This window comes from Choloepus didactylus, assembly GCF_015220235.1.
Source record: "Choloepus didactylus isolate mChoDid1 chromosome 11 unlocalized genomic scaffold, mChoDid1.pri SUPER_11_unloc1, whole genome shotgun sequence".
NCBI classification, from domain to species: domain Eukaryota; kingdom Metazoa; phylum Chordata; class Mammalia; order Pilosa; family Megalonychidae; genus Choloepus; species Choloepus didactylus.
Genome location: NW_023637577.1, coordinates 10,335 through 34,548, shown reverse-complemented (window position 1 = coordinate 34,548; position 24,214 = coordinate 10,335). Strand labels below are relative to the sequence as shown.

The window sequence follows — 24,214 nt, the reverse complement described above, 5'->3', positions numbered from 1 at the left end:
CTTCCTCTTCACCTTTTTGAGACAGACCTTTGGGCACAGAAAGTTTTGATTTTGAGGAGTTCCCATTTATCTATTTATTATCTATTGTTTCTTTTGTTGCTTCTGCTTTGGGTGTAAGGCCTAAGAAGCTACCTCCTACTACTAGGTCTTCAAGATGTTTCCCTATATTATAGTCTATGAGTTTTATGGTACTGGCTTTTTTGTTTGGGTCTTTGATCCACTTTGCGTTAATGTGTGTATAGGGTGTGAGGTAGGCATCCTCATTCATTCTTTTGGGTATGGATTTCCAGTTCTTTCAAACCCATTTGATGAAGATACTATTTTTTCCCAGTTCAGTGGCTTTGGGAGCATTGCCAAAAGTGAACTGACCATAAATCTGGGGGTCTATTTCTGAACTCTTGATTTGATTCCATTGATCAATACTTGATTACCTCTTTAGCTAGGTCATTATTAGCATATAGGAACATTATGATTTTTTTCACATTAATCTTGCATCCTGACACTGCCCTCCCCTAGTGCCATCCCCCCTCCCTGACCGCACAGAAACACACCCCATATACAGGGCGGGCAACACCAACTACACACGCAAGCTTGGTACACCAATTGGACCCCACAAGACTCACTCCCCCACTCACCAAAAAGGCAAAGCAGGGGAGAACTGGCTTGTGGAGAACAGGTGGCTCGTGGACGTCACCTGCTGGTTAGTTAGAGAAAGTGTACTCCATGAAGCTGTAGATCTGATAAATTAGAGATAAGGACTTCAATTGGTCTACAAATCCTAAAAGAACCCTATAAAGTTAAGCAAATGCCAAGAGGCCAAAAACAACAGAAAATTATAAAGCATATGATAAAACCAGATGATATGGATAACCCAAGCCCAAGCACCCAAATCAAAAGATCAGAAGAGACACAGCACCTAGCGCAGCTACTCAAAGAACTAAAGATGAACAATGAGACCATAGTATGGGATACAAAGGATATCAAGAAGACCCTAGAAGAGCATAAAGAAGACATTGCAAGACTAAATAAAAAAATGGATGATCTTATGGAAATTAAAGAAACTGTTGACCAAATTAAAAAGATTCTGGATACTCATAGTACAAGACTAGAGGAAGTTCAACAATGAATCAGTGACCTGGAAGATGACAGAATGGAAAATGAAAGCATAAAAGAAAGAATGGGGGAAAAAAATGCAAAAATCAAAATGGACCTCAGGGATATGATAGATCATATAAAACGTCTGAATATAAGACTCATTGGTGTTCCAGAAGGGGAAGAAAAGGGTAAAGGTCTAGGAAGAGTATTCAAAGAAATTTTGGGGGAAAACTTCCCAAATCTTCTAAATGACATAAATACACAAATCATAAATGCCCAGCAAACTCCAGAGAGAATAAATCCAAATAAACCCACTCCAAGACATATTCTGATCACACTGTCAAACACGGAAGAGAAGGAGCAAGTTCTGAAAGCAGCAAGAGAAAAGAATTCACCACATACAAAGGAAACAGCATAAGTCTAAGTAGTGACTACTCAGCAGCCACCATGGAGGTGAGAAGGCAGTGGCATGATATATTTAAAATTCTGAGTGAGAAAAATTTCCAACCAAGAATACTTTATCCAGCAAAGCTCTCCTTCAAATCTGAGGGAGAGCTTAAATTTTTCACAGACAAACAAATGCTGAGAGAATTTGCTAACAAGAGCCCTGCCCTACTGGAGATACTAAAGGGAGCCCTACAGACAGAGAAACAAAGAAAGGACAGAGAGACTTGGAGAAAGGTTCAGTACTAAAGAGATTCGGTATGGGTACAATAAAGGATACTAATAGAGAGAGGGGAAAAATATGACAAACATAAACCAAAGGATAAGATGGCTGATTCAAGAAGTGCCCTCACGGTTATAACGTTGAATGTAAATGGATTAAACACCCCAATTAAAAGATATAGATTCGCAGAATGGATCAAAAAAAATGAACCACCAATATGTTTCATACAAGACACTCATCTTAGACACAGGGACACAAAGAAATTGAAAGTGAAAGGATGGAAAAAAATGTTTCATGCAAGCTACAGCCAAAAGAAAGCAGGTATAGCAATATTAATCTCAGATAAAATAGACTTTAAATGCAGGGATGTTTTGAGAGACAAAGAAGGCCACTACATACTAATAAAAGGGGCAATTCAACAAGAAGAAATAACAATCATAAATTTTTATGCACCCAATCAAGGTGCCACAAAATACATGAGAGAAACACTGGCAAAACTAAAGGAAGCAATTGATGTTTCCACAATAATTGTGGGAGACTTCAACACATCACTCTCTCCTATAGATAGATCAACCAGACAGAAGACCAATAAAGAAATTGAAAACCTAAACCATCTGATAAATGAATTAGATTTAACAGACATATACAGGACATTACATCCCAAATCACCAGGATACACATACTTTTCTAGTGCTCATGGAACTTTCTCCAGAATAGATCATATGCTGGGATATAAAACAAGCCTCAATAAATTTAAAAAGCTTGAAATTATTCAAAGCACATTCTCTGACCACAATGGAATACAATTAGAAGTCAATAACCACCAGAGACTTAGAAAATTCACAAATACCTGGAGGTTAAACAACACACTCCTAAACAATCAGTGGGTTAAAGAAGAAATAGCAAGAGAAATTGCTAAATATATAGACATGAATGAAAATGAGAACACAACATACCAAAACAAATGGGATGCAGCAAAAGCAGTACTGAAGGGGAAATTTATAGCACTAAATGCATATATTAAAAAGGAAGAAGAGCCAAAATCAAAGAACTAATGGATCAACTGAAGAAGCTAGAAAATGAACAGCAAACCAATCCTAAACCAAATAGAAGAAAATAAATAACAAGGATTAAAGCAGAAATAAATGACATAGAGAACAAAAAAACAATAGAGAGGATAAATGTCACCAAAAGTTGGTTCTTTGAGAAGAGCAACAAGATTGATAAGCCCCTAGCTAGAATGACAAAATCAAAAAGAAAGAAGACCCATATAAACAAAATAATGAATGAAAAAGGTGACATAACTGCAGATCCTGAAGAAATTAAAAAAAATATAAGAGGATACTATGAACAACTGTATGGCAACAAACTGGATAATGTAGAGGAAATGGACAATTTCCTGGAAACATATGAACAACCTAGACTGACCAGAGAAGAAATAGAAGACCTCAATCAACCCATCACAAGCAAAGAGATCCAATCAGTCAACAAAAATCTTCCCACAAACAAATGCCCAGGGCCAGATGGCTTCACAGGGGAATTCTACCAAACTTTCCAGAAAGAACTGACACCAATCTTACTCAAACTCTTTCAAAACATTGAAGAAAATGGAACACTACCTAACTCATTTTATGAAGCTAACATCAATTTAATACCAAAACCAGGCAAAGATGCTACAGAAAAGGAAATCTACCGGCCAATCTCCCTAATGAATATAGATGCAAAAATCCTCAACAAAATGCTTGCAAATCGAATCCAAAGAAGCATTAAAAAAATCATACACCATCACCAAGTGGGGTTCATTCCAGGCATGCAAGGATGTTTCAACGTAAGAAAATCAATCAATGTGTTACAACACATTAAAAATTTGAAAGGGAAAAATCAAATGATCATCTCAGTAGACACTGAAAAAGCATTTGACAAAATCCAACATCCATTTTTGATAAAAACACTTCAAAAGGTAGGAATTGAAGGAAACTTCCTCAATATGATAAACAGCATATACGAAAAACCCACAGCCAGCATAGTACTCAATGGTGAGAGATTCAAAGCCTTCCCTCTAAGATCAGGAGCAAGACAAGGATGCCCACTATCACCACTGTTATTCAACATTGGGCTGGAAGTGCTAGCCAGGGCAATCCAGCAAGACAAAGAAATAAAAGACATCCAAATTGGAAAGGAAGAAGTAAAACTGTCATTGTTTGCAGATGATATGATCTTATATCTGGAAAACCCTGAGAAATCAATGATACAGCTGCTAGAGCTAATAAACAAATTTAGCAAAGTAGCGGGATACAATATTAATGCACATAAGTCAGTAATGTTTCTATGTGCTAGAAATGAACAAACTGAATAGACACTCAAGAAAAAGATAACATTTTCAATAGCAACTAAAAAAATCAAGTACCTAGGAATAAACTTAACCAAAGATGTAAAAGACCTATACAAAGAAAACTACATAACTCTACTAAAAGAAATAGAAGGGGACCTTAAAAGATGGGAAAATATTCCATGTTCATGGATAGGAAGGCTAAACAGCATTAAGATGTCAATTCTACCCAACCTCATCTACAGATTCAATGCAATCCCAATCGAAATTCCAACAACCTACTTTGAAGACTTGGAAAAGCTAGTTATCAAATTTATTTGGAAAGGGAAGATGCCTCGCATTGCTAAAGACACTCTAAAAAAGAGAAATGAAGTGTGAGGACTTACACTCCCTGACTTTGAAGCTTATTATAAAGCCACAGTAGTCAAAACAGCATGGTACTGTCAGAAAGATAGACATATAGATCAATGGAATTGAATTGAGAATTTGGAGATAGACCCCCAGATCTGTGGCCGACTGATCTTTGATAAGGCCTCCAAAGTCACTGAACTGAGTCATAATGGTCTTTTCAACAAATGGGGCTGGGAGAGTTGGATATCCATATCCAAAAGAATGAAAGAGGACCCCTACCTCACACCCTACACAAAAATTAACTCAAAATGGATGAAAGATCTCAGTATAAAAGAAAGTACCATAAAACTCCTAGAAGATAATGTAGGAAAACATCTTCAAGACCTTGTATTAGGCGTCTACTTCCTTGACTTTACACCCAAAGCACAAGCAACAACAAAAAAAAACTAGATAAATGGGAACTCCTCAAGCTTAGAAGTTTCTGCACCTCAAAGGAATTTCTCAAAAAGGTAAAGAGACAGCCAACTCAATGGGAAAAAATTTTTGGAAACCATGTATCTGACAAAAGACTGATATCTTGCATATATAAAGAAATCCTCCAACTCAATGACAATAGTACAGACAGCCCAATTATAAAATGGGCAAAAGTTATGGAAAGACAGTTCTCTGAAGAGGAAATACAAATGGCCAAGAAACACATGAAAAAATGTTCAGTTTCACTAGCTATTAGAGAGTTGCAAATTAAGACCACAATGAGATACCATCTCACACCGATTAGAATGGCTACCATTAAACAAACCAGAAACTACAAATGCTGGAGGGGATGTGGAGAAATTGGAACTCTTACTCATTGTTGGTGGGACTGTATAATGGTTCAGCCACTCTGGAAGTCAGTCTGGCAGTTCCTTAGAAAACTAGATATCGAGTTACCATTGGATCCAGTGATTGCACTTCTTGTCAGATGATCGGAAAGCAGTGACACAAACAGATATCTGCACGCCAATGTTCATAGCAGCATTATTCACAATTGCCAAGAGATGGAAACAACCCAAATATCCTTCAACAGATGAGTGGATAAATAAAATGTGGTATATACACACGATGGAATACTACACTGCAGTAAGAAGGAACGATCTCATGAAACATATGACAACATGGATGAACCTTGAGGACATAATGCTGAGCGAAATAAGCCAGGCACAAAAAGAGAAATATTATATGCTACCACTAATGTGAACTTTGAAAAGTGTAAAACAAATGGTTTATAATGTAGAATGTAGGGGAACTAGCAATAGAGAGCAATTAAGGAAGGGGGAACAATAATCCAAGAAGAACAGATAAGCTATTTAACGTTCTGGGGATGCCCAGGAATGACTATGGTCTGTTAATTTCTGATGGATATAGTAGGAACAAATTCACAGAAATGTTGCTATATTAGGTAACTTTCTTGGGGTAAAGTAGGAACAGGTGGGAAATAAAGCAGTTATCTTAGGTTAGTTGTCTTTTTCTTACTCCCTTGTTATGGTCTCTTTGAAATGTTCTTTTATTGTATGTTTTTTTTTTTAATTTTTTTTTTCATACAGTTGATTTGAAAAGAACAAAAAGTTAAAAAAAACAAGGAAAAAAAATATGTAGAGTCCCCTTGAGGAGCCTGTGGAGAATGCAGGGGTATTGGCCTACCCCACCTCAATGGTTGCTAACATGACCACAGACATAGGGGACTGGTGGTTTGATGGGGTGAGCCCTCTACCATAGGATTTACCCTTGGGAAGATGGTTGCTGCAAAGGAGAGGCTAGGCCTCCCTATAATTGTGCCCAAGAGCCTCCTCCCAAATGCCTCTTTGTTGCTCAGATGTGGCCCTCTCTCTCTGGCTAAGCCAACTTGAAAGGTGAAATCACTGCCCTCCCCCCTACATGGGATCAGACACCCAGGGGAGTGAATCTCCCCGGCAACGTGGAATATGACTCCCAGGGAGGAATGTAGACCTGTCATCGTGGGATGGAGAACATCTTCTTGACCAAAAGGGGGATGTGAAAGGAAATGAAATAAGCTTCAGTGGCAGAGAGATTCCAAAAGGAGCCGAGCGGTCACTCTGGTGGGCTCTCTTACGCACAATTTAGACAACCCTTTTTAGGTTCTAAAGAACTGGGGTAGCTGGTGGTGGATACATGAAACTATCAAACTACAACCCAGAACCCATGAATCTCAAAGACAGTTGTATAAAAATGTAGCTTATGAGGGGTGACAATGGGATTGGGAAAGCCATAAGGACCACACTCCACTTTGTCTAGTTTATGGATGGATGAGTAGAAAAATAGGGGAAGGAAACAAACAAACAGACAAAGGTACCCAGTGTTCTTTTTTACTTCAATTGCTCTTTTTCACTTTAATTATTATTCTTGTTATTTTTGGGTGTGTGCTAATGAAGTTGTCAGGGATTGATTTAGGTGATGAATGTACAACTGTATAATGGTACTGTGAACAATCGAAAGTACAATTTGTTTTGTATGACTGTGTGGTATGTGAATATATCTCAATAAAATGAAGATAAAAAAAGAAAACAAAGGCATGAGTTTTTAATTCTCTTATTGTGTGGGTATGTACAACTACTGTATCAGCACAATAAACTAATAGATCTGACTTTTTGTTTAGGAGAACCTGAAACAAAGTAATTGCACCAATATGCAAAGAGATCAAAATTTAGGCCAGAAATCTATGTCTTAATCGTCCGTGTGGTAGCTTGGAGTTGTTATGTACCCCAGAAAGGGCCATGTTCTTTTAATCCATTCCTGTGGGGGCAAACCTATTGTGGGTGGGACCTTTTGATTTCATTATTTCAATTGAAATGTGACCCACCTCTTTCAGGGAGGGTCTTAATTTCCATATTGGAGTCCTTTATAAGAGAATAAAGGACATACAGAAAAGAGAGATGAAATTAAGAGAAGCTCACAGGGAAAAGCCCTGGAGAAGCTAAGGGAGGACCTACAGAATAGAAAGGATGCCACTGAAACCAGAAGCTGAAGCAATGAAACCTGGAAGAGGAGAAGCAGACATTGCCATGTGCCTGGCAATCTGACAGAAAAGCCCAAGCTTGCCAGTAACTGGTTTCAGAGAAGATATCGTCCTGTTGTTGCCTTAATTGGGACATTTTCACAGCCTTAGAGCAGTAAATTTGTAAGGTAATAAATCCCCAAAATAAATATACTCATTTCTGGTATATTGCATTCCAGGAGCTTTACCAAACCTTAACAGTTCCTAAATATGTATTTACCCAATCTGCCAATAAAAATAATGCCAAAATGTAAGTGTTTACACACTGGGCCAAAAGATGTTTCTCTTAACTTTCTTTTTTAATATATTTATCTATTTATCTATCTATCCATCCATCTGATAATATAGATAATACTATAGATATAGATAGATTAGACATCTATCTAATAATAAAGTTTGTTGTCTATAATATTAGAGAAGTTGTGGGTTTTCAGAACATCATGCATAAAATACAGGATTCCCATATACCACCTGTGCTGGTTTGAATGTATTATGTCACCCAAAATGCCATTATCTTTGATGTAATCTTGTGTGGGCAAACTTATCAGTGTTCATTAGATTGTAATTATTTGAGTGTTTCTGTGGGGATGTGCCCCACCCAACTGTGGGTGATGACTCTGATTGGATAGTTTCCACAGAGGTGTGGCCCCACCCATTCAGCATGGGTCTCGATCAGTGTACTAGAGCACTATATAAGCTCAGACAGAAGGAGCAAGCCTGCTACAGCCAAGGGGGACACTTTGAAGAATGCACAGCAGCTGAGAGAGTAGCTGCAGATGAGAGACAGTTTGAAGATGGCTTTTGAAAGCAGACTCTTGCTCCAGAGAAGCTGAGAGAGGACAAACACCCCAAGAGCAACTAAGAGTGACATTTTTGAGGAACTGCAGCCTAGAGAGGAATACCCTAGGAGAAAGCCATTTTGAAACCAGAACTTTGGAGCAAACGCCAGCCACGTGCCTTCCCAGCTAACAGAGGTTTTCCGGATGCCATTGGTCATCCTCCAGTGAAGGTGCCCGGTTGCTGATATGTTACCTTGGACTTTTTATGGCGTTAAGACTGTAACTGTGTAACCAAATAAACCTCCTTTATAAAAGCCAAAAAAAAAAATAATTTAAATGGATTAAACTCTCCAGTCCAAAGGATGAAGTTGGCAGAAAAGATACAAAAATATGACTGAACTGTATATAGTTTACAAGAGACTTAACTTCAAAGACATAAGTAGATTGAAAGTGAAAGGTTGGGAAAAATATATACAATGCCAATATCAATGAAAAGAGCTGGAGTAGATACATAATATCAGATAAAATAGAAAGGGACAAATGTTCACTATTTACTGATAAGGGTTCATAACACTTATAAATATAAATACACCTAATGGCAGATTCCCTAAATATATGAAGCAAATATTGATAGATTGCAAGGGAGAAATAGATGCTTCTACATTAAAGGAGACCTTAATACACCACATTAAATAATATAGAGAGCACAGATATAGAAGATCAACAAGGAAATACAAGCATTGAACAATACTCTAAGCCAAATAGATTGGACAGACATATAGATAACACTTCAAAAATGGACAGCCTGAGAATACTCATCCTTTCCTGGTGCACAAGGATCATTCTTCATAACAGACTGTATGTTAGGTAATAAAACAAGTCTCAAGAAATTAAAAAATATTGAAATCATACAATATGTTTACTCTGACTAAAATGGAATGAAGCTAGAAATTAATAAAGACAGAAAGAACTGGAAAATCCAGAACTATGTGGAAATTAAACAGTGTCCTCTTAAACAACCAATGAGTCAAAGAAGAAATCAAACGGGTAATTATGAAATATCTTGAGGTAAATGCAAATGAAAATGCAGCAAGGCAGTGCTGAGAGAGAAATGTGTACCTGTAAATTATTACATTAAAAAGAAAAGAAAGATTTCAAATCAGAGACCTAAAATCAAAACTGGAAGAACTAGAAAAAGAGTAAACTAAACCAAAGAAAGCAGAAGGAAGAAAATAAAGTTTTGAGCTGAGATAAATGAATGAGAGAACAACAAACAGCAAAAAAATAGTATCAACAAAACCAATTTTTTTTAAAAAAATCAACAAAACTTTAGCTAGCCTGACAGATTAAAAAAAGAGAGGGCACAAATATCAAAATCAGTAATGAGCGAGAAGACATTACTACTGACCCCAAAGAAATGGAGGATTATAAGAGGACACTATGAACAGCTCTACAGCAGCACACCAGATAACCTAGGTGAAATGAATACATTCTTAGAAACACAAGATACCTACACTGATTCAAGAAAAAAATAGAAGATATCAACATACCAAAAACTAATAAAGAGATTGAATCAGAATTAAAAACCTCTTAACAAAGAAAAACCCAGCACCAGATGGTTTCAGTTTTATTTTACCAAATGATCCATGAAGAACTAACACTAATCCTGCTCAAATGCTTCAAAAACATTGAATATGAGGGAACACTCCCTAATTCATTCTGAGACTAACATTGCCATAAACTAAAAACAGGTACAAATACCACAAAAAAGAGAAAATTAAAAACCAATATCCCTTATGAATATAAATGCAAAAATCCTCAATAAATTACTAGCAAATTGAATCCAATAGCACATTCCATGTGTTCATGGATTGAGAGACTAAGTATTATTAAGATGTCAATTCTACTCAAACCAATATATAGGGTCAATGAAATCCCAATCAAAATTCCAACAGCCTTCTTTGCACAAGTGGAAAAGTTAATCATCAAATTTATTTGGAAGTTTAAGAGTCCCCAGATAGCCAAAGCCATCTTGAAAAAGAAGAATAAGATTCTGAGACTCACACTGCCTGAACTTAAAACTTATTACAAACCCACAGTTATCAAAATAGCATATTATTGGCACAAAGACAGGCATGAATAACAATAGAATCAAATTCAGACTTCAGAAATAAACCTTCACCTCTATTGCTGACTTATTTTTGACAAGCATGCCAACTCCACTCAATTAGGGAAGAATAGTCTCTTTAACAAATGGTGCTGAGAAAGCTGGATGTCCATTTGAAAAGAATGAAGGTGGACCCCCCACTCTCACCATATACAAAATCAGCTACAAAATGGATCAAAGATATAAGTATAAGAACCAGAACTATAAAACTCTAAAAGAAATTGTGTAGAAACATCTTTCAGATCTTGTGTTAGGCAATGATTTATTAGACTGTACACCCAAAATATGAGGAAAAAACAGTAAATGGGTCCTCAACAAAATTAAAAATTTTGTTTATCAAAGGACTTCATCATGAAAGTTAAAAGTAAACCTACTAAATGGGAGAATTTATTTGAAAACCCCATACTAATAAGAAATTAATATCCAGAATTTACAAAATAATTCTTCAACTCAACCCAAAATCAACTTAATTTTTAAAAAGGGGCAAAAGACTTGAATAGACATTTATCCAAGGAAGATATACAAATGGCCAAAAAGAACATGAAATGATGCTCAACATTATTAGCCACTAGGGAAATGCAAATCAAAACCACAATGAAATACCATTTTATACCCACTAGAATGGCTACTATTTACAAAAAAAAAAGAAAATTACAAGTGTTGGAAAGGATATGAAGAAATAGGAACACTCATTCATTGTCAGTGGGAATGTAAAATGGTATAGCCACATGAAGACAGTTTGGCAGTTCCTCAGAAAGTTAAGTATAGAATTACTATATGATGCAAGAATCCCAGTTGAGTATAATAAGCCAAACACAAAGGGACAAATATTTCATGAACTTACTTACATGAAATAATACAAATAAGTTAATTCATTGAGTCAGAAACTACAATATGGGTCACCAGGAACCAGAGTGGGGGTAGGGAATAGGATGTTAATGCATAAATTGTGCAGAGCTTCTATTTATGATGATGGAACTATTTTGTTAGTGAGTGGTCATGATTGTAGCACAACACTGCATATGTAATTAATAGCAGTGAATTATATATTTGAATATTGTTAAAAGGGGAAATTTTAGGCTGTATATATCTTACAAGAATAAAAATTATAAAAAAAGAAACAACCTACAAACTGTAAAACACAGTCAGGGGACTCTAATGACAACCATAGACTACAGTAAATAGTATAATTATAATAATATTCTTTCATCATTTGTAAGAAATGGTATTAATAGGGGAGGGTATGAGAGCTATGTATTTTCTGAATTATTTTCCTGTAAACTTATTTCTCTGATTTCTCTAAAAATAACATATAAAGCAATCAGAAATTTAAATATAGCAAAAAAGATATGATTTGGAGGTATCTTGTTTCCTCCTGTTAAATGATATCATTAGGAGATCAGAGACAATGATGGATAAGAAATGTAGGAATCATCCATGTTTATCAGTGTCTCATGACTACATTTTTAATTTTTTACATTATATCCATTGTGCTGGGATGGTTTTAGTAAAATGTTATGAAAAAAAATTAAGATAGATATCTTTATGTGTCTTCCTACAAAATCTGGCCTGTTAGATTATTCCTATAAGCCATGTTGACTAAATTCATTTGAGTGGATTAGTTGAATACCTTCAAATCAACTTTATTTTCAACAGATAATGATGCCACTACTAGTTTGATTGAATTAAATTTATCTATGGAAGACCAAAATATCACTTGCAGAAAATCAGTTAGACAGTGAAATAATATTTAAAATAAAATGAAGCTAATAGTTGACAAGTAGAGTTCATTGCATTGCCCAAATGGCAGAGTGTCTAAGGAGAAAGAAAGCTGAGAAATCAGAGGAATACCTGAAGGCAGCATTCCCTTTGCATGACTAAGTGTAGCCAATACAAAGAGTGCCAGAGGTCACCGGTTTCCAGTGGAGCACATGCTTTGTCCAAAGCAGATTGGCTGAATACTGAAATCCCAATTTTATTCCTACTCCATCCAAAATTTCCTATCATTCAGAACCCTCAAACCTTTCACAAAATGGCCAAGCCTTGAAAATCCAGTCAGCTTTTCAAATCCCAAGAATTCCCCATAGTTTCTGGACCATGAGTGACTTGCTAAATTTCTAGGCAGAGAATATTTAACTCCAAAAGTGAAGATCAAGGCCTGACTCTTACACTAGGATTCACATCATTTCATTATTTTTAAGCCTCTGGCTTCAGGGGCAGTTTCCTTAAAAAGCATTTAACCTTCCTGAGGAGAAACACCTCCCCAGAGCCTTCTGTAGGGCTCTTGTGACATCCTTGTTCCTGAGGCTGTAGATGAGTGGGTTGAGCATGGGAGTGAGGATGGTGTAGAAGGCAGACACAGTCTTGTCTTGCTCAGGAGTGTGGTAGGAGTGAGGCAGCACATACGTGTACATGGCGGCCCCATAGAAGAGACAGACAATTACCATGTGTGAGGAACAGGTGGCCACTGCCTTCTTCCTCCCCTCCGCCTCAGTCATCCTGTAAACAGTGATGAGAATCCTAGTGGAAGAGGCAGAAATGACAGAGAAAGGGATGAGAAGCATCAAAATGCAGCAGACATACATGACCGTTTCATAGGCTGACGTGTCCATACAGGAGAGCTTCAGAAGGGCGGGCACCTCACAGAAGAAGTGGTTGATTTCCCTAGAGGCACAGAATGGGAATTGCATGGTGACTGGGGTGAGCAAGAATCCATCTATGGACCCTCCCAGCCATGCTGCCACCACAATCAATAGGCAGACTTTGCGGCTCATGAGGATAGGGTAGTGCAGAGGGTGGCAGATGGCCACATAGCGGTCATAGGTCATGAGTCCTAGAAGGAAGAACTCAGCTCCTGCCAAGGTCAAGTAGAGGAAGTGCTGGGCAGTGCACGCTGCAAAGGAAATGGCCGTGTGGCCCAACACCTGGTCAACCAGCATCTTGGGCACAATGGTGGAAATGTACAAGATGTCCATGAGAGAGAGCTGGCTGAGCAGGAAATACATGGGCATGTGGAGAACAGAGTCCACTTGGATGAGAATAATCATGATGGTGTTGCTGGCGATGGAGATCACAAAGACGAGGAGGATGAGGGCAAAGAGGAGCCAGGGGAAGCGGGTATTGCTGAACAAGCCCAGGAGAAAAAAGTCGGCATACATGGAATAATTACCCCACTCCATAGCTCTGTAAGTTACATAAAAATTAGATGGGTATGATACATAATATTTGGCATAGAAAGAAAACTATCTGGTTTGCTTAAAACTGTGATGCAGTCACGGACATATCAACTTCTGAGAAATTTATCATGTCTCGTTGTGTAATCTCTCCCTTTTTATAATACTCTCTGGGGTTTACTACAGTTAATTGGTTTCTCTAAGAAATTAATCTTTACTATTGAGTCTTAAGCACTACTCACATCCATGAATCTCAGAAATTTCAGTTTTCTGGAAGAATAGCCTGAACAAGATTTTATTTTGTCCCATCACACCATCATTCATTCAAGGATGACATGCGTGACTTCTCGATGATTACTTCTGAGATTTCATGATGAAACAATTTTATGTCCTTCAGGTAATTGAAATTTAAATACTTTTAGCATAGAACTCTGAATATTACACTAGGTTCAATATACATACAAGAAATAAAAACAGAACCAGGCAAATTGAATTAGGATAGGGTGGTGGGTAAGGTAGGAAAGTAGGGCCCCAATTTATCCTCTTCTCCCTCCATGGTGCTATAGATCTGACACCTTGAATCCCATTTGAAAAATCACCCATTGTGACATATGTTTTGCCTATGAAAATATAAGTCCATGGACTGATTTTAAGGAATTTATACCATTACTGAGATGTTGGCATATTTTTAAAATTTTATTGCTTAACTTACATTAATCAGGTGTTGCATGTTTGGAAAATAATGATCTTGTATTAAAGAATAAGCCATAATTCTGAGCTCTGAGAAGCAATCAGATAATTAGTTGAAAGAAGGCAATCAAGGTACAAATAATGTTTATGGTCAATTGGTATTTTTATTTTCTTTCATTTAGCAGAAAAATACTGATTAATTACAAGTCATTTACATGATTAATAAAAATTGATTGATTAACAAATAACTGTTAAAAATAGAAACAGGAATGGAAAAATAATCCTATTTAAATTTAAATAATACTAGTGGATACTGTCTCCCAACAGAGGAACTTATTTGCTTAAACCTGAATTCAAATTGTGTGTGTGTGTGTGTGTGTGTGTGTATGTCAGTTAAATAATATTTTACCACAGTTTTGAATGGGTGAATTATTTAGACAAGCAACTTCTTTTGACATCATACTTATCTAAACTCTCCAATACAGTGGCAGGAACCACATAGGATATTCATCACCTGAATTGTGAGTGGTCTGAACAGGGATGTGCTATAGTTAACATTGTACTTAGCTTCAAAGGCTTAGTATGAAAAAAAGAATGCAACATATAGATTAAATTTTTATATTGATTGCATGTCAAAATGATAATATTTTGGATATATTGGGTTAAATAAAATGGATTTTAATAATCAATTTCACCTGTTCCTTTTTCACTTTTTGTAACATGGCTACTATAAAATATATAATTACTTCTGTGACTCCCATCAGATTTCTACTAGACAGTGCTGCTCTGCGGTCTTCCATTTCCCAGAATAAGATGGCTTTAAATATCTTTGTCCAACCAAGTACTTGAGAGCTTAATTGTCACAACACCCAAAATTAGAAAGAATATAGCAAAAAATTCAGTTGCAAGGGCAACTAAGAGTAGCAATGTTACATGTTTATTCTTTCACTGGCAAATCATAGTAAGAGCAGTTACTACATTCTTAGTAGAACACTAAAAGATTGCTCATTGCTTAATGATTCACAAGTTCTGTTTCATTTACTTTTCCCAACAACCTCATGAGATACTATTTGCTTTATACATTCTGTAGATGAAAAAAAAACAAAATTACAGAGGCTAAGAAACTTCCTCATTGGTGTATGTCTCAACTTAACCAGTGGCAGTATAATTGCTTTATGCAGTTTTCCAGTAAGCCAAAATAGACCAGCAGTTCATTCATTCCATAAATATTTTCTGAACACACTGTGTAAGTCAAACTTTTAAGCCCTGATAGGAATGTACGTGGCAATGGTCCTTGCTTTCAAGAAGCCAAGGATTGAGCAGACTAAGAGCCCTCATTTTATGTATGACTGTAGGTGGTGTTTATTTCCCAGGGGAAACCTGCCCACTTTATATAAATTTATTTAAATTTCAAAGGCAAACAAGCACAGCCATGCAGGTGCATTTTAAGAATAATTTTTATTAGGATCTCTGGGGTCTTAACTTCTCTCCAGCTAAGGTATAATGTAGGACATGAAAAGGGTAGAACACAATAAGAAGAGGAAGATTGGCGTAACAGAAGCTGAAGTCCAAGGGCAGGTACATGGGTAATTCATACCAAAACTCCTCTGTGCATTTCACTACAGCTCTGTCATGGCATATGGATCTATAATAATGTAAAATACATTCTCAGGCAAACTTTTACTGATGAGACCCCAGTTATATTTTTGCAGATTTTCCAGCTTTCTCATTCTTAAAATATTGGCTTTACCCCAGTGCTTTTCACTGTCTATTGTCCTGATATGTGTCATTGTTCTCTTTCTGTCTTTGTTCCCACTGTGTTTAACCATTAGGGAAATTAAATGCTAGCATTCAGCAGCAGTGCATGACACAGAGAGGGTAATGCCCACCAGCCCTGCCCCTCACAAGTTGGATAAGATCAAGCTCCTCCAAGTACTCTGTTCATTATTTTGTTATAAATACAGTGGGCAGTAGATGGTTAGCGGAGACCAAGCACAGTGACTGGCATTGATCCATAAGGAATAGTAAAGCCTAAGAGAGAGAAATGGGCACCAAAATTTCCCTTTCATGGCATGAGTATTCCCATCCTTGCCCAGGAATATTCGTGGCACTAATTCTCACATAATGAGACCCTGGAGATTTCCCCAGCATTCCTCAGAAATGGGAAAGGAGATTTGAGCAGCTCTGTTAATTCCTCATACTTTAAGAGCATCTTCCTTCTACTCTGTCAAAATTGACTCATGCCCTGCATTAAAAATAATATAAAGCAGTATAACAACATTAAAGAATATTTTGAAAATGAGGGAGGAAAATCAATTGTAATATCTGAAGCCCATATCATAAGTATTGCTATATCTGTGGAAAGTTTTAAATTTTGGAACACTTTCAGCTTCATATCATATGCAAAATTTTTAAATGACAACTTTTAAAATATGAATCTCTTTGATTACTAAGAAATTTGAACACTTTTATTTTTGTCTTTTGGTTGCTTCTTTTTGTTGTTGTTGTTCATGGCCTCTACTCATTATTATATTTAATTTCTCAAAAATATGCATTTTCCCTTTATATAATAAAGACATTCTTTTGTGTAAGACATTAACTTGTAACTATTTTTCCTCCAGTTACTTGCAATTACAATAACTTTAGGACAAAAATTTTTAACTGTTTACGTAGTTAAGATATTTCATTTTCCTATTGTATTCTGAGTTTAATTTTTAAATTTATTCCCCATTTTGCCTGTGATTAACATGCAATTCTATTTTAGTCCAGTTATCATAAACGTAAAATATATAATATTTAGGAAATGTAGAATCCATTTTGCTCTTTGGTGCAAATTATGGATTTCTTAAAAGGCCATGACATATGATAAATTTGTCCTTTCAGATCAGGCCAATTGACATTTATTTCTTGTTTTTCAAATAATCAAAGAGTTCACCTCTGAATAAGGAATAAGCATGATTGCTTCATGGGGTGCACCACTTCTCTGTGATTTGAGGTAAGTATCATATTGGGTGAACTCAATTTTAACCCAAGCTTCATGTGTAAATTCTGGTATGAAGCACAGATACCAAAAAAGAAAGACTATAACATTGGTTAATCTTAGGCAAATTGTAATAGCAGTAACATTTAACTTTTGGAACTTCATCTCTTCATTTTATATCTTTTAATCCCCAATAATAGCAGATCCAATAGCAGGTAGACAGATTTTTGCAGGTGGTCATTGCTTTATATTGTGATTCTCTTGTCAAACTCTGCTCTATGTCAAGGAGTAGATTTTAAGAGGAGCACCAGCTAACACATAAGATATTTGAGTGCTAAAAGGCTAAACTGGACAGAATAGGTGGACAATTGTTATAAATAGGGACTGTCCTAGGCAATCAGGGAAGAAAGGCATCCCTTGCTATGAGCCTTTTAACATCTATATAATCCAATCTGTTAATTTTTTTTTCCCAGCAGTGTTTGCATATGAACCCTCACCTTTTCTGGTGAAATAAATGACCTTTGCAAAACTGAAACAATTGGGAGAATCTTTGAAATGGTAGAGAATTTTTAATAACAGCAAAGGGAACTTCCTTCATCCTGAAAGCATAACAGAGACATTATTACCTTCTCAGCTAAGTCTCATGAGAAGCTGAACTTCCCCTGTTTCCCCCTGTCTATTCTCACACTTGGAACACATTCATCCATGGCATTTGCATTGGTTTTGTGACTACTGCAGCAGGTTGGGGATCAGAAAGCCTATTTCACATCCTATCTTCATCATTTACAAGCTTCTGGATGCCTGGCACGCCACTCACATTTTTTGTCCTATCTCTCTCACAAGAATTTCTAAGAATTAAATTAGAAAGTCAGGGAAGAGCAGTTTCTTGAGGCAGGATATGAAGGATTTTTTTAAATTGAAATACTTTAGAGATTTTATGAAGTACCTAAGAAGATTGAATAGTATAAAAAATTTCTAAATTATAAATGAGTATAACTTTTCAACAAGGACAATTTGTTGAACATTTACACTGAAAAAAATTCACATTCTGATATACACATTACAGAATCAAGTTCATCATATCAACTGATTGAAGAAATGAAACCAAAATACATAAAATTTACATGGGTAGCACAGATGCATGAATACATATAATTAGAATGTTCAGACATATCAACTTCAATATTGTCCAACATTGTGCTGGTGTGAATCAATGTTCCAATAGGTAAATCCAGAATCTGATATTTAAAACACTTTGTGATTGATTGATGTAAAATCCTTCAAGTTACTTACCTCACACAGCTGCCTCCCCAAATCTGATTATCTGAATCTGAAAGTCAAGTACCTATTGTTCAGAGAAAAACCTTATAGTACTAAAGTATTAAATGGAATTGCTCAGCATTTCTGTTTCTATTAAGTGTGAGCAGATGAGAGGCAAGAAATCAGACCTTCTAAATCTTTGACTTTTTTTTGAAGCAGAGGAGAGAAGCAAAGGAAAACAAAGTGGAGAGAGGATAAGATAAAAGAAGGAATACACAGGTAGGGAGTATCTATGGATTCAAAGCATGACATGGTGCACAGGCTTGGACCTAAATTATGTGTTGTTGGCATGAGGATAAGGGCCAGTCCCTAACCAGTCTGAGACCCTTTAAAATAGGCAAATTGTTTGAGGATCAAGAGATTGACCAGCCTGAGTTCTTAAATTCCAAATAAAGATGATGCAAGGGAAGGTCACACTTACTTCCATTGCATAGGCTGCTAAGAACAAAGAGACCAAGGGACTTAAGTAGAAGAGCTTGCATCATGGTGGTGGGGCCAGTCATCTCATTTGGAAGGAGAATTGAATTAAGAATATCATTCTCTGGGGCCCTTTGTCCCTGGCCTACAATTACACAGTTCACCCAAAGGTGACGTGCTCCCTCACATTATTTTTTTAATATGGGAAAAAGTAACCTTTAAATTTACAAGGAATTATAATAATCAAACTTTCACCAAATAAATCAGGCTGTTCCCTGCACTCAAGTTAAATTACTTTTTTTTCTTCTTATTTTGCTCATGACATTGTTCTGGAATTTGCCCCCCCCAACCCCTACCCTTTTTAACAAGGCCAATCCTTATCATCCTTCTCTTAAATGATTAAAGAAAATATACCCCTCCTTAGGAAGTATTGTCTTTCTAAAATATTACCTTTCAGATCCCACTTCATCATTTAAGTACTTAATTGATGTATAATCACCTAGTCTTTCATATAATTTGTAATAGTAAAAACATTTGAAAGTACATTTGCAGTACATTTGAAATGTAGAGCAAAACAACTAAAAATAATAACAAATTGAAAACATTGAGTTACTACAAGAACAATAAAATCTCTTTCCTCATCCTCTTTCCAATATTCTCACAATCTCCACCTCTTCTCTTGGAAGGTTTGGGTGTATCCCCAGAATGCAGGCCTCTCTGAGTACTCTCCCTCCACATTATATCTAGGTTCTTTTTCATGTGATTCACATTTAACTCTCTCAGGTAGGAGGTGGAATCTAGGTTTTCTAGAACCTGAAGCTTACATAATTTCAAAAGCCCTTCTTAAGAAAAAGGCTACAAGATCATAATCACATAATTAGTTACAAGAATAAATAATAAGAAAAGAATTCACAACAAATTACAAATTTTAAAAAGCTGAAAAATACTAAAAAGAAATCAAGAAAATCCTAAAACAATCTTGCTGTCATTTACCTGCTTGACACACCTCTTTAACCATTTTTTTTTCAGTACTTTTTGGCTGTCTACTTTGTGATTTTCTCATTTATAGGTCAGTATCACTTTTATTTTGAGAATAGATAGAAAAACAATTCAATCCTTTTACTATAATTTACTGAAATGTGTTTTTTGCTTTTGGTTGTTTTTGATAGATAAGAAAATATTATTTCTGCCTCTCCCACATTTTTTGGATTGGGGTCCAATTTGAGAAAACTATCATTAAGTTACTTTCATATATGGCCTACCTTTGCTAGGCTTCCCAGTATGTCAATCTTAGGATATTTTAATTGTAAATATTTTCTTGAGGAATGTGATCCAGAGAGCTGGACAGAAGGACAGGTATGGGTGAAGGTTAAAGCAAGGAGAAAGTGAGGCAGTAGAGGATGCATTTTGATTGTGGCTGCCTGGAAACTTCATCTGGGGCATCCTAAGAGATGTCTGGAAACTTCATTTTGGGCATCCTCAGGGAGCCAGGAAGAAAGAATGAGGAAGAGATGGATCCATTCGCTAGCTCCTGGGTGCTTGCAGTGTGCTTCTCAAGATGGCACCTGTACAAAATCAGAGAGTGTTCCCAAGGTGTCTCCTCCAGGGTGTCAGGAGAAGCCTGGCAGGAAGAGAAGCCTAGCAGGGGTGCGTTCCCACAAGGCTTATTCTCGTGAAACTGGTTGGTGCCCAAACAAAAGTTTCACTGAGGTAATAACGGAAAAGAAACAAGTGAGGCCACAAGAATCTGCAGTGGTGCCCAGGAGGTATGTGATTCTGTGCTCTGCAAGATTTTAGAGCACTTCAATATCTCTTGTGCAGTGACCTTTCTTAAACAAGTTAGGAATTGACAATATAATTAGTGTTATGTAGTCTTCATACATGTAAATATTTTTGTCAAATCAGCAAAAAATAGATTGATGGGGTAACTAAATAGATGATAGATAGGTAGATACTTGGAATTTCCACAGTATATTCATATGAATCACTTCACTTTAATTCAGATTTTAAAAATTCCAATGCATTTTTCATTATTTCTATTCAGAATTTATCTTTTTATGTAGGATCTAAATATTTTTATTATTATCTTCTCAATTGCAATATAATATGTGTTGATATTTAATCACTCAAATTTATCTCTTTTATTCATGTTATTAAATTTTGTCTGAATTTTCCATTATTCAGTAAATATATTTTAAAAGGGCAAAGTTGTTATTCTTCTTATAACCCCAAATCAGGAGTCTGCTCTTATGTGTTCATTTAAATATTCCAGAACACATTTCCAAATTGAAGTTGGATTTTTTTTAATAACATTTTCAATAAGTATTTGAACTTAATTTGTTTTCTACCTGATTCATTGAGACTACAAAAAAAGCATTTTAGTGTCCTTTGTATGATGCCCTGGCCATATTTTAAGGCTTGAACAACTTTATAATGGAAAGACCATTGCTCTAGAATCTTTAGAGAAACACCCAAGTTGGCATGTGTGTTCAAAGTCCTCCACCCACTCAAAAGATCTAAAAGGAAAACACAATGGTGGCAGAACACCAAAGAAGTATTTTCAGATACTGGAGAGGCAGCTTTTTTCTCTAATTGGGGGAATGAGCTGTTCAAGGCATGTGTTTTACATACATGTTAATATTTTTAAATAATGCTGATAAGATTTTTCCTACCTTTCCAAATACCAGGGTTATTATACCATTGCCTGCAAATTTTATTTAACAGCTCCCTTTACCTCTCCTTGAGTAATACAGAGTACCTTGGCATTTTTGACATAACTAAAGAGCAGTAGAGTTTGGGATACATTTAAAATGAGCTCAGTTGAATATGTCTGCAGTTTAAGTCACTTTCATGGATTTTTTTTTGTAGACTGATCCTTTTATTTATATTTTAACTTTATTTATCAAAAAATTAAAAAAAAAACCTTTCAAAGAGAACAAAACAAAGGAATAAGGAAAACAAATAACCCAAAATAACTACATTGCTTCCAAGGTGTTCCTACCATACCCAAGAAAATTTACAAACCATAATCATTCCTGAGCATTCCTATAACATTAAGATTACCCTCAATAACGTCTCTGTTCTTATTAGATTATCATTCCCCCTTCACTAGTTGCTGTCTATCTCTAGGTCCCTTGCATTCTACAATATAAAACATTTATTTTACATTTTTCACTGAGTTCACATTAGTGATAACATACAGTCTCTCTCTTTTTTTGTATGGTTTATTTCAGTCAGCATTATAACTTCATCCATGTTGTTATATGTTTCATGACCTTGTTCCTTCTTACTGCCACATAGTATTCCATTGTGTGTACATACCAGATTTTTTTAATCCACTCATCTGTTGAAGGACATTTGGATTCTTTCCATCTCTTGGCAATTGTGAATAATGCTGCTATGAACATCGATGTGCAAATGTTTGTGTCATTGCTTTCAGATCTTCTAGATATATATCAAGAAGTGCAATTGCTGGATCATAGGGTTTCTAAGGAACCACCAGACTGTCCTTCCAGAGTGGCTGTACCATTCATTATACAATTCCACCAGCACTGAATAAGAGTTCCAATTTCTTCACATCCTCTCCAGAATTTGTAGTTTCCTGTTTATTTAATGGCAGCCATTCTGGTTGGTGTGAGAGCATATCTCAATGTGGTATTAATCTGCATTTCCCTAATAGCTAGTGAAGATGAACATTTTCTGATGTGTTTTTTAGCCATTTGTATTTCCTATTCAGAGAAATGTCTTATATCTTTTGCCCATTTTATAATTGGGTTGTTTGTACTATTGTTGTTGAGTTGTATGATTTCTTTATATATGCAAGATATCAGTCTTTTATCAGATACATGGTTTCCAAATATTTTTTCCATTGAGTTGGCTGCCTCTTCACCTTTTTGGCAAATTCCTTTGATGTACAGAAGCTTTTAATTTTGAGGAGCTCCCATTTATCAATGTTTTCTTTTGTTGCTTGTACTTTGGGTGTAAGGTCTAAGAAGTGACCTCCTAATACAAGGTCTTGAAGATGTTTCCCAACATTATCTTCTAGGAGTTTTAGGATACTGTCTCTTATATTGAGGTCTTTGATTCACTTTGAGTTAATTTTTTGTGTAGGGGTCCTCCTTCATTCTTTTGGTGATGGATATCCAGCTCTCCCAGCCCCATTTGTAGAAGAGACTGTTAGGTCCCAGTTCAGTGGTTTTGGGGGACTTATCAAAGATCAGTCAACCATAGATCTTGTGGTCTATTTCCAAATTCTCAATTCAATTCCATTGATCAATACATTTATCTTGGTGCAAATACTATGCTGTTTTACTACTGTGGCTTTATAGTAAGCTTCAAAGAGAGAATGTGTAATTCCTCCTGCTTTGTTTCTCTTTTTTAGAATGTTTTTAGCAATTTGAGGCATCTTTCCCTTCCAAATAAATTTGATAACCACTTTTTCCAAGTCTGCAAAGTAGGGTTGTTGTAATTTTGATTGGAATTACATTGAATCTGTAGATGAGTTTGGGTAGAATTGACATCTTAACAACATTTAGCCTTCCTATCCATGAACATGGTATATGTTTCTATTTTTTTAGGTCTGCTTCTATTTCTTTAAGTAAAATTATGCAATTTTCCATGAATACGACTTTTATATCCTTGGTTAAGTTTATTCCTTGGTACTTGATTTTTTTAGTTGGTATTTAGAATTGAATATTTTTCTTGAGTGTCTCTTCAGTTAGGTTATTTCTGGTGTATAGGAACATTACTGATTTATATGCATTAATCTTGTATCTTTCTACATTGCTAAATTTGTTTATTAGCTCAAGTAGCTGTGTCATTGATTTTTCAGGGTTTTCCAAATATAAGATCATATCATCTCCAAATAATGACAGTTTTACATCTTCTTTTCCAGTTTGGATGCCTTTTATTTCTTTGTTTTGCTGTATTGCTCTGGTTAGCACTTCTAGCACAATGTTGAATAACAGTGGTGACAGCGGGCATCCTTGTCTTTGTTCTGATCTTAGAAGGAAGGCTTTCAGTCTCTTGCCAGAGTGCTATGCTGGCTGTGGTTTTTTTTCATATATGCCCTTTATCATATTGAGGAAATTTCTTTCAATTCCTACCTTTTGAAGTCTTCTTATCAAAAAAGGATGCTGGATTTTGTTGAATGCTTTTTTAGCACCTATTGAGATGATATTTGATTTTTCCCTTT

General features: G+C 35.9%; 1 protein-coding gene across 1 annotated transcript; it reads right to left on the bottom strand.

The window, feature by feature from the left end:
* Positions 1-12,665: 12,665 nt before the first annotated feature.
* LOC119524461 (olfactory receptor 2T27-like) lies at positions 12,666-13,619 on the bottom strand. The gene has a single exon (XM_037823150.1). It carries the CDS (start codon positions 13,617-13,619, stop codon positions 12,666-12,668), a length of 954 nt encoding a protein of 317 aa, XP_037679078.1.
* Positions 13,620-24,214: the final 10,595 nt, after the last annotated feature.

Excerpts from the sequence above, each read along its gene's own strand:
- LOC119524461 (XM_037823150.1), bottom strand. The coding sequence starts at position 13,619 with ATGGAGTGGGGTAATTATTCCATGTATGCCGACTTTTTTCTCCTGGGC.